Source organism: Sorex fumeus, unplaced genomic scaffold (assembly GCF_029834395.1).
Source record: "Sorex fumeus unplaced genomic scaffold, SorFum_2.1 ptg000047l, whole genome shotgun sequence".
Lineage (NCBI taxonomy): Eukaryota > Metazoa > Chordata > Mammalia > Eulipotyphla > Soricidae > Sorex > Sorex fumeus.
In genome coordinates, this window is record NW_026606104.1 from 33,711,313 (window position 1) to 33,723,402 (window position 12,090).

General features: G+C 43.9%; 1 protein-coding gene across 3 annotated transcripts in view; it reads left to right on the top strand.

Annotated features, from left to right (window-relative positions):
- The window catches only part of LOC130031491 (protein DDI1 homolog 2), a 49,271-nt gene that overhangs the window by 26,458 nt on the left and 10,723 nt on the right, over positions 1 to 12,090 (top strand). For 2 of the 3 annotated variants that reach the window (XM_056122838.1, XM_056122840.1), the window contains exons 6-8: positions 2,518 to 2,646; positions 8,010 to 8,113; positions 10,620 to 10,809. In XM_056122838.1, coding sequence (XP_055978813.1) covers positions 2,518 to 2,646; positions 8,010 to 8,113; positions 10,620 to 10,809 — 423 coding nt within the window. Of the gene's footprint in view, positions 1 to 2,517; positions 2,647 to 8,009; positions 8,114 to 10,619; positions 10,810 to 12,090 lie in introns of those variants that run through there. The other variant, XM_056122839.1, reaches the window with a different exon arrangement.

A 12,090-nucleotide genomic window follows, 5' to 3' on the forward strand; every position in this document is an offset into this window, starting at 1 on the left:
CCGGGTATGACCCAAAAAGGAAGAGGGAGGGAGGGGTGGAGGGAAGGAGAATGGAAAGAAAAAAAATTCAGAGAAATTGATTGCAGGGAAGAGAGGGGATTAGGACATTCAAAGTAAGTAAGAAACAAACGGAAAAAATGCCTTCTGTTAGTATGAAGGTTTTAGATCAGTGTTCCCCAAATTGGACAGCAGTTCTGCCCATGGGGTGGGGGGTGTTGGTATTTCTCTTGTTCACTTAGCCAGATGGGGCATTTCTGTGTAATCAAAGAGACTATAGGCCAAATTGGTTTGAGGAATTCCAGTTTATTTCGGTTTTGGGACCACACCCAGGAGTGCTTCCTGGGTTACTCTGGGCAGTACTGGGGGACCGTGCAGTGCAAAGCAAACATTCAGCCTATTAAACTACCACTTCAGCCCCTGGCTTAGAGCAGTCAGAACACAGGACCTATGACTCAGTAAGTTTGGAGTGCTGTAACAAAGTCTTAGACTGGATCACTTTAATGTATTTCTCTATTTCTGGAGACTCAGGGGTCCAAGATTAAGGTAACAGGAGTTCAAGGAGCAAGAATACTCAGTCTGCAGCATCCTGTCAGGTAGTTGGACCAGGAGGCGGTGGGATCTGAAACTAATCTTACAAAGAATAGGAACCATTTTGGCATTTTTAGGTACATGAGTGGTCTAACAATGGTGGCACTTTAGACTGAAAGAAGGCGGTAACAAACCTGGAGAAAATATCTACCCATTGGAACAAGAACTGTTTTTCTTGCTCTAAGTTAAACATGTACTCAGTGGTTTGGAACAGAGAAATTGCCCACATACTAAAGTGTTAATAATCATTACTTTTGTAAGAAGGAACATCAGAAATTTCATAGAACTTAGTAATAGGATTGAAACATTTTGAAGAGTGCGGAGGAAGCTGAAGGGAGTTAAAAGTGAAGAGTAGTAGTTGAAGAGAGAATCATAGGACTGGATGCATGCCTGGTATTCACAGGGCCCTACTACATTTAATCCCTGGCACTGCAACCCCCTGCCCTCATACTTCAACCAGGTGAGACCCTGGTTGCCCCCAGCACTGCTAGGCCCAAGAAGTGTGGCATCACTAGACCAAACTCTGAAATTATCAGGCCCCACCAATTATCACTAAGAGTTAGCCCCAGATCCCCAAGTATGTGGGGAGAAGGAATAAAAGTAATTCATAAATTTTATTATTACAAGAAATTCTATTAGCAGTAAGGGAAATAGAGGTTTGTGCCTGCTGACTTTGAATTAGAAATGTCTAACACGAGCGAGGAATATGGAACAAGAGAGATTATGACTAAAGATAAAGATTAGAGAATTATTTCTCCTGCATAGGCTGAATTCAGCTGCGTGATGAGTCACATAGCCAGGAGAAAACACCCTAAAAAAGCTTTCTTGGGACTGGAGAAAGGGAGAGAAATTGCTCAGTGGTCTGAGCTCATGCTTTGCATGTGGGAGGCCTGAGTTCAGCCCCAAGCACAGAGCTAAGAGTTCCCCCTGAAAGACATGGGTGTGGCCCAGAAATTCAAGATTGGGCAGAGCCTTAATACAGTAAGTAGGACACTTGCCTTACTCACAGTCGACCTGGGTCCAATGCCAGACTCCTTGTGGTCCCCCAAGCAATGTCAGGAGTGATCTCTGACCGCCACCAGTAGGTGTGGTGCCCCCACGCCTCCCCAGAAATAAACAAACTGCCTTTAAGCGGAGAATAATTGTTGGAGTAAAGAATGAGGAGTTTAGTTTCAGAATTCTGATAAATTTCAGGGGAAAACATTTTTTTAATTATTTTTAACAGATACATTTTAGTGCCCTAGAGTTTCAAAATAACAATAGCACAGGGCTAACTCAAAGGGCTGGAGCCTGTTTTGCATTTGGGAGCCTCAGGTTTGATCCTGAACATTTTCAGGAATGACCATCTAGCACCAAGTCAAAAGTGCACCTCCCCCTTCACGGTCCCCCTTTCCGCCTGGTATAACTTAAAATTTAAAAAAATTTAAATCAGTACTTTGGCGTCTTTGTGTGTAGAATACTGCTTGGGGGTTAGAGAGATTATGAAGCAGGTAGGGTATTTTTTTTGCAACTAGCGAGTTCCAATTCCCAGCACCCCATATGGTGCACAGAACCAGGAGTTTAAGCCTGAACATCACCAAGTATGCCCCAAGGCCCACCCACCCTCCACCCCCCAAAACGTGGTTTAGCATTTCAATATGTAGCTGTGGTTTGGCATTTTGGAAGTTCTGACCAATTTTGCTCTCTGTTGATAATAGTTTTAAAATATCAATTATTGTATTTAGAGAAAATATTCTTCCCCGCAACTTATAATTTGAGATTTTATTTTTGATCTGGAAGTTGTATTAAACTTGTCAGGAAATGTGGTAGGTAGGGTTGACTATATAGACAAAAGCCTTACATTATGCCTGCTTTCTGCCATGTTTCAGTGCTATGTTTTTCATCTTCCACAAATGTAACTTTTATTGTTTGGTGTTTCTCTACCTCCAGGTGCACAGATGACTATTATGAGCCAAGCTTGTGCTGAAAGGTGTAATATAATGAGATTGGTAGACCGCCGCTGGGCAGGAATTGCCAAAGGAGTGGGCACCCAGAAAATTATTGGAAGGGTACATCTAGGTGAGCAAAAGTCTCTGGAATGGGAAAATTTGTACCCTGCCCTTGCAGGGGGTTGAATTAATTTGGTCGCCACATGTAGTTGTTCTCAGGACTTCGTCTAGGCTCTGTGCTTGGGAAACACTCCTGACAGTGCTGGAGGAACCATACATGATGCCAGGGATCAAACCAGTGTTTTGCAATATATGTGGCAAACACCTTACCCCTATGCTCTTTCTCTGGCCCCAGAGAAGAGTTTTGTTTTTGATACTTATCTCAGAGATGACTACCCACTTTTGTTTGTTCCTTTATAAATACAAATCTAGTTGTTCTATGATCCACTTCAAATAGTGCTTAAAGGGCGTGATGGTGCCAGGATTCAGACCCATGGCCCTGCCAAAAGCCAGGCATGTCCTTAGCATCTGGGCCACATTCTTCCTGTCCCTGCCCTTCAGCTTGTTTTGGTTTGGGGGCCATACCTAGCAATGCTCAGGATTGCGCTTTACTTTGTACTGAAGGATCACTTCTGGTGATGCTCAGGGCACAATGTGAGTGCCAGGGATCAAATTAGAATTGGCCCATCTGCCTTCTCTCTCTCTCTCTCTCTCTCTCTCTCTCTCTCTCTCTCTCTCTCTCTCTCTCTCTCTCTCTCTCTCTCTCGGGTTTTTTTTTTTTTTTTTTTTTTTTTGGAGAGGGCGCATGGGGGTTGGGGATCAGGTCTGGGGCTACGCCTGGCGGTGCTCAGGGATTACTCCTGACTCTGCACTAAGGTTCACTCCTGGGAGAGCAGGTCACACAGAATGCCACAGATCAAACCCATGTTCTCCATTTGCTGACCTATTGCTCCAGCCCCCTGTCTTTATAGGAGCCATACTCATTTGTTCTTGATGGGAGGGTTGGGTTGTCAGGACCACTCACTGCAATTCTCATCCTGGCAGAGGCCATGTATGGCTACGGATGGGACTCGGTACCTTCGGCATGCTATGTGTGCTCCTCTGCCACCTGGCTATCTCCAGGGCACCCCGACAGTATTCTAGTTGATTTCCTTTGGCTTTTATCTCCTTATTTGTTACTTTATAAAATTATGATCAGATACCTACCACTTTTACCCATGCTCTCAACCCCACCCCCTCACCCTCTACCCCTTTGATAACCTTAGTTATATTGTTACTATCCTGTGGTTTACTTTGTTTTCTCTGTTCATCTGCCTCATTTCTTTAATTGCATATATAGTTGAACTCATCCAGTATTTGTCTTTTCTGTTTGTTTCTGGGCCACAACTGGCAATGCTGAGGAGTTTCTCCTGGCACTGCACTCAGAAATTAAATTACACCTGGCGGTGTTTGGGGAACGATATGGGGATGCCCAAGATTGAACGGGTAAGGCAGGCTCCCCCTGCTATACTACCATTCTGGTCTCCAATGTTTGACTTTTTACTTGTTTTGCTTCACATAATTATTTTGAGCTTAATTTTGCTGCAAACAGTAAAGTTTCATCTTTTTAATGACTGAATGCTATTTCAGTGTGTGTCTATACTACACCTTCAATGGTCATCTGTCAGTGGGTGTGCTTAGTTGTTTTCCTATCTTTGTTTTTGTAAATAGTGCTGCAGTAAATGTTGGGAAACATAGAGCTCTTCAGTTTAATGATTTCATACTGGATAGATAGATACTCAGAAGTAGGATTTCTAGATTATGTGGTAGTTCTAGTTTTAGAGTGCTTTGGGTTTTGTTTTTTTGGTGGTTGAAGGGGGAAAGCCCATTCATCTAACCCAAGACATCATACATAGAAAGTATTAGCTCCTATTTTTAGTTTCTTAAGAAAACTGTGTTTTATTTTCTAGAATATTTATACCACTCTATGCCCCCAAAACCCAGTATACAAAGATTCTTTTTCCCCCCCCAACACTTTTCTTGTTATTTTAATGTAAGCAGTTCTTATTAGTGTAAGATACTTCCTTGTGGTTTTGATTTGCCTTTCCCTAATAAGTGCTGGTGAGCATTTTTTCCAGTCTTTTGACCATCTTCACATACTCCAGAAGAAGTGTTGTTATAGATTCTGCATATTTTTTTTAATGTAGGAGTACTGCTATTTATTCAGCCACTGATTAGCTGATTGAATTGTGCATGAACTCCACCTTACTTCTTTTTTTTTTTTTCATTTTTTATATTGAATCACTGTGAGAACAGTTACAAAGCTCTCAGGTCTAAGTCTCGGTCATACAATGAAACACCCGTAGCTTCACCAGTGCCCATTCTCCACCACCAAAAACCCCAGTATACCCTCATCCCACACCCTCCTCCTACCTGTGGGGCAGATGATTTCCACATTACTCTCTCTCTACTTTGATCACATTCAATATTTCGACACCAGACCCACCATTATTATATGAGATTTTACCTCAACACTCAGATCTGCTGAAAAGGCAACAGTAGACAATTTGTGTTCTATTGCTGGTTATGAATAACATATGATGTTGCGTGGCTGCAGTAGGGCCATGTGATTTTGAAATTCCGAAATTTTAGCACTTAAATCTGGAGGGAGTTCTGCCAAAAGCCACTGGGTTTCGAGATTTGCTCCTGAGTCTCTGGGATAATGGCCGTTGAGCAACTTGATCAGGAGCCAGAGAGGCCGTTCATGGGCGATGACTTGGGGTCTTGGGGTGGGGAGGACAGGCCCGGCTCCACCCCCATCCTGTGAGGCCCAACAAGTTTCGTCACTGACCAGACTGTCCAATGGCCTCTGGAGGATGACAGCCACCGAGCCACCAACAGGGAGCAGGCGGAGGGACAACACCCTTTTCCCCCTGGGGTGGCCCGGCGACAGTAACCTACCGCGGGGTCCGGACGCATTTCTGCCAGAAGCCGCTGGGTTTTGAGATTTGTTTCTGAATCTCTGGGATCATGGCTGTTAAGCAGCTTGATCAGGTGCCAGAGAGGCCATTCATGGGCGATGACTTGGGATCTCATTGGGGTGGGGAGGACAGGCCCGGCTCCACCCCCATCCCGTGAGGCCCAACAAGTTTCGTCACTGGGAGCCCAAGCCTGACTGTCCATTGGCTTCTGGAGGATGGCGGCCACTGGGCCACCAGGGGGAACAGGCCAAGGCACGAAACCTATTCCCACCTGGGTTGGCCCGGTACCAGTAACCTACTGCAGGGACTGGACACATTTCTGCCGAAAGCCACTGGGTTTGGACATTTGTTTCTGAGTCTCTGGGATCATGGCCAATAAGAAGTTCAATCAGGAACCAGAGAGGCCATGCCTCCAATTATATAGCTGAGCCAGAGGTGGTTTGTGGGTGTGTTTCCCACATACCTAACTAACTTTTGGCCATTTACTTTCTTGGTAAACTCTGCCCCAAGTTTTTGGGGTCTGGCCAAAGGCACAGCAGCAATTTTGGGGTATCTGGAAATCTGAAGGCGCCACCGTGCTGCCTCACAGGTACAGATTGACCTGCTGGCGGCACCATACCCCCATCTGCACATTTTTTAATTGGTTGCAGAAATTTTTTCATATACTTTGGGTATAAAGACCTTTCTGGTATGTGATTTCAACTGTGTTCCCACTCAGTATTCTTTTCATTTCACTAATACTTTATTTTGTTGTGCAGAACATTTTTTGGAAGGGGTACATGGGGGTTTGCTCACACCTGGTAGTCCTAGAAGTTACTCCTAGCTCTGTGCTCAAGAGTTACTCCCAGCAGAGCTTAGGGACAATGTGGTGCCAGGAACAGAACTAGGACTTCCCTTAGGCAGGGCTTGCATTACAGGCCATTGAGCTATTCAGAGGTTTTAAAATGTGATTCAGACACAGCTGCTATTTTTAATTCAATATCCTTTACAGTTCGATCTACATCTCCAAAGACCTTTCTGATGCTGATATTATGGAAAGCTTCACCTATGTTATTTATTTTGCGATTTTGACTTTCCTATGTATTTTGTAATTTGCATAACAATCTTTAATCCTTTTTTTTTGTTTTTGTTTTTTGTTTTTTGGGTCATACTCGGCGATGCTCAGGGGTTACTCCTGGTTCATACACTCAGGAATTGCTCCTAGCGGTGCTCAGGGGACCATATGGGGTGCTGAGAATCGAACCTGTGTTGGCCATGTTGGCTGCGTGCAAGGCAAATGCCCTACCCGCTGTGCTATCACTCCAGCCCTCTTTAATCCATTTTTAATTTTTTTTTCCCCCCTGATTTTTGGCCACGTCAAGCGGTGGTCTGGCAGGGCTCACAAGTGATCCCGAGAGCCAGGAGTAAACTATACTATGAGCACTGCTGAGTGTAGTACAGAAAAGGTTTAAAGTGCACCAATTTTATTTCCATCTTAGGAAATACTTGTTTGGGGGAGTGGGTAGTTTGGGCCATACTTGGTAAAGCTCAGAAGCTACTCCTTTTTCTGTGCTCAGAGGTTATTTTTGAGGTAGACTATAGGTGCTGGGAATCAAACCCAGGCCTCTGGTATGCAACGTGTGCACTTTCTCTGGCCCCTGGGATATAATTAATTTTTTAATATGTTTTTGGGCTACGCTAGTGGTGCTGGGGGACTGGGAGGGGTCTTCTTAACTCTGCTGAGGAGTGACTCCTCGTGGTGCTCAGCATGTGGTGTCAGGGTCAACCACATGCATGCAAGTGCTTTATCTGCTGTATTCTGACATACACCGCCCCCCCCCCAAAAATAGATTTTTTTATTTCAAAGTTTTTATCGGACTTCCCAAGTTGTACTCAGAAGTCCAGGGAGCACCTTCTGGCAATTGTCAGCCAGCCATTGAGTGTGAGAGTCTGAGGATGCGATGGCAAAAGGGCCCTGCAGTGCTGAGGGGGAACCCGGCCCACCGGGGGGTGCTCACTGTCACTGTCACTGTTCTCCCGTTGATCATCGATTTGCTCGAGCGGGCCCAGTAATGTCTCCATTGGAGACTTTGTTGTTACTGTGTTTGGCATATCGAATACATCACAGGTAGCTTGCCAGGCTCTGCCGTGTGGGCGAGATGCTCTCAGTTGCTTGCTGGGCTCTCCGAGAGGGGCGGAGGAATCGAACTCAGGCCGGCCATGTTGGCTGCATGCAAGGCAAACGCCCTACTGCTGTGCTATCGCTCCAGCCCACCCAGGGGTGCTCAGTGGCTTTTAGTGCTGCCCCCAGCACTCTAGGGAGGCATGTGCAAGAATCAAACTAGGGTTTTCTACAGGTAAGGCATGAACTTTCACCCCTGTACTATCTGACTCCTTAACTAGGTATACGTACTTAAGTTGCCTCTGTTTTCATGCTTTGCATTGGCTTTGATGACAGAAGCAAGGTTCAGGGATAATCATGTTTCCAAAGCTTGCCTGGGTCTTTGAAGCAAAAATCAGTCACCTCTGTTTTTTTCTTCATGTGCTTTTTCAGCTCAGGTTCAAATTGAAGGAGATTTTCTAGCATGTTCCTTCTCCATACTTGAGGAGCAACCCATGGACATGCTTCTGGGACTGGACATGCTGAAACGACACCAGGTAATTAAGAGTGTATCTTTTCTATCTCTCCACCACACACACACCTAGCTCCAAGAGCATTTCTTCCTATCACGATAGCTTTTCATATGGAAGGTGGGTTTTGCATCCTTTCACTTGTGATACTAGAAAACTAGAAAGCAGTACTTTTTAAACTTAGGAGGGTTCTTAATTAATGATCATCATACAAGGCTTGAATTGTGTATTCGTAAAAATAGAAATTGTTTTTGTAAAATTTTTACAGAATTTTTAAGTGTTTGCTGTCTGCTTTGAGCTTATAATAGGTACTTGGCTCCGTTTTATAATTTAAAACTTAAAGTACTTTTTGATAAGTTTGTGGGGATATAGGTAATGCATGATGATAGTTTTACGGCATGTATAATTTTTTAGTAAATTCTTGGCAACTGGTCAGATAATGGGAGAAGACCTTGAAAATTCAGTACATATAACTGTTGGGTTTGGAAATGTTTAGTGCATTGAGAAAAACATATAGTGTATAATTGCAGTGTATATTTCTACTCTGAAGCCTAACAATTTGTTTTAAGATAAACTCAGTGAAGAAGCAGTTAGCGTTGGGGCTGGAGCGATAGTACAGTGGGTAGAATGTCTTGCATGTGGCCAACCCAAGTTCGATCCCTGGTATTGTCGGGTTTGACCAAAAAATTTAAAAAATAATAAGATTTTTTAAAAAAATAAAGAAGCAGTGTATTCATTGGTTGATAAATTTTCACAGCAAGTTTTATATCTAATCAGTATTTTTTCATGCTAATAATTTTTTTTATTAGTGATACACCACAAGGTACAGTTATAGACTTACACATTTTTGTGCTTGGGTTTCAGTTATACAGTGATCAAGTACCCATCCCTCCACAGCGCCCATCCTTCACCGCCACAGGTCCCAGCATCCCTCCCGCCCCCCATCCGCCCCATCCCACCCTGCCTCTGTGGCAGGGCCTTCCCTTTTGTTCTCTCTCTCCTTTTGGGTTCTGTTGTTTGCAAGAGAGGCATTGAGTGGCAATCATGTTTGGTCTATAGTCTACTTTCTGTCGTGCTAATAATTTTAATCAAGGTACAACATTATAAGTACAAATGAAAGATTATTTAACTTACTAATAACTCCCTGTTGCTTTGGTCATTGAATAGACTCTTAATCTCCAACTTTATAAAGTATATGGCTTTTTATTGAGTTACTTATAAAAGTTAATACACAGAGAAAGTGGTTAGCATAACTATGAAAGTCATAGTATAATTTTTAGAGATTCCTAACCCTTATACAACTTTTGAGATTAGTTAGCTTAAATATAAACTGTGCTTCAGACAATAAGTGAAAAGCCAAGTATAATACAAATGGTATATCTTGGTTTTATCAGAGTGTTACATGTTTTTATAAGGTTGGGTCCATTGATTACTGATTTTTTTCTTGAGTTATATTCAATGAATATATGTTACTTTAAGATTAATAAATTAATAGATGTAGTCTAGAGCAGTAATACGGCAGGTAGGGTGCTTTGCCTTGCAGATGGCCAATCTGGGTTCAATCTGAGGCATGCCAGGAGTAATCCCTGAGTGCAGAGCCAGGAGTAACCCTTGTACATCTCCAAATATGGCCCCCAAACAAAAAGAAAACAAAAAACAGGTGTTGTTAGGTATATTCTGTAAAACTAACAGCACTGTCCCCTTGAATAAGTTTAAATATTTAGGGGGCCAGAGAGATAGTACAGGGGCTAAGATGTTTGCCTTGGGGCCAAAGTGATAGTACAATGGTAGGGTGTTTGCCTTGCATGTGGCCGACCCAGTTTGATCACCGGTATCCCATATGGTCCCCTGAGCACCACTAGGAGTGATTCCTGAGTTCAGAGCCAGGAGTAACCCCTGAGCATCATTGGATGTGACCCAAAAAGAAAAAGGGAAGAAAAGATATTTGCCTTGATGGGTGTGACTGACCCAGGTTAACGGTCGGTCGGTCCTCCCGTTGTTCATCGATTTGCTCGAGCGGGCCCAGTAACATCTCCATTGTGAGACTTGTTGTTACTGTGTTTGGCATATCGAATACGTCATGGGTAGCTTGCCAGGCTCTGCTGTGCGGGTGAAATACTCTCGGCAACATGCCAGGCTCTCCGAGAGGGGCGGAGGAATCGAACTCAGGTCGGCCATATTGGCTGCGTGCAAGGCAAATGCCCTACCGCTGTGCTATTGCTCCAGCCCGCAAATGACCCAGGTTATATCCCCAATATTCCATGTGCCCCCTCATGTACCATCAGAAGTGATTCCTGAGCGCACAGACTGGAGGAAGCCCTGAGCACCATCTGCTGTAGCCCAGAACGTTCCGCTCCCCCCCCAAAAAAAAGGTTTAAATATACTTAAGTAAAGTAAGTTATTTATTTTTTGGAGCTATCTTCTGTTAGTACTGTTCTTTGTGTATAGTTTTAAAGGTCAGAATCTAATATAATACTATTTTTCTGCATGAAGTATATCTGATATCATCAGTCTTTGGTTTCTTCTTTCTAAGTGTTCCATTGACCTCAAGAAAAATGTCCTCGTGATCGGCACCACAGGCTCACAGACCACCTTTCTTCCTGAGGGAGAGTTACCAGAGTGTGCCCGGTTGGCATATGGGGCTGGGCGAGAGGAGATGCGGCCAGAGGAGATCGCAGATCAAGAATTAGCAGAAGCTCTTCAAAAATCTGTAGAGGATGCAGGTATTTGGAATGTCTAAGCCTTTGAAGAAAGACTTTTATTGGTGGGCGAGCGAGGAAAGTGCAAGTTTCCAGGGGGCTAGGAACCTTTCCAGCTCATACTCTTGTCTCCATCGATGTTGCGGATGTATTTTTGTGTTCTTTCTCTCTTTCTGTCTCTGAATACTAGACAGACGAATTCTGGGCTTCAGCAAATCAATGAACAGCTTTCAGTTGCAGCATGCTAGATTCTGGGGAGTTGATGTATTTGCTTAGACATATTTTTATAAGTGTCTTAAAAAGTCTTAATTTTTTTCCCCCTGAAAGAAATTTTAATAGTAAGCAGACACCACTTCTGAGCCCAGCATTATTTCCTCCAAAATTGTTTTAGGTCCATTTACTTTGATATGCCAGACACAGTAACAACAAAGTCTCCAATGGAGACCTTACTGGGCCCCCTAGAGCAAATCTGATCAACGGGAGGGCCTTTACTTTTTACTTTACTTTGAAAGAGTAGCCTTGTCATGATGACTTACCCCCTCCTAACTATGTACTGAAATGTTGCCACCAAAGAGAAGGATCATCCATAGGAAATTAATAGAACAATGATCAGAATGTTGTGTTTATGCCACTAACAAACGTACTACAGTGTATCATTAGGACAAATTAGAGCAGTGCTTTTTATTTCTTGAGTTACTGGGCTTGGGGCCTCTCCCAGCTCTTCTCAGCCAGCCTGATAATGCAGTGCTGGGAGTGCTGCTAGGGCTACACTTGGTGGTGCTGGGAGGGGGTGGGGGCAGTGTGGCCAGGTCTCAGACTTGGGTCCTGGAGTGCTTAAAGCAAGCACTCCATCCAGTAAGCTGTCCCCCCTGGACCTGCTGTACCCACTCCCATTTTATTTTACTTTTCTCTTTATTTATTTTGGTTTGGGGACCACACCCAGTGGTGCTCAGGGTTTATTCCTGACTCTGCACTTAGGGATCACTCTTGGCAAGGCTCCGGGGACTACATGGAATGTCTGGAATCAAGCCTAAGTAAGGCATGTGCAGGGCAAGCACCCTTCCCACTGTACTATTCTTCCTAGTCCTCCATTTTATTTACTTAGTCATGCAGGGAATTGACCCCAGGACTAACCTGTGCAAGGTAAATGCTCTCAAACTGAGCTACATCCTTGACTCGGCATGTAAACTTTCTGCTTTTTTGTTGTTGTTAGTTTATTTTGGGATTTTTGGCTATTCCCAATGGAGCTGAGGGCATTTTCCACCACAGTGCTCCCATGTTGCTCCTGACAGTACTTGGAGTACT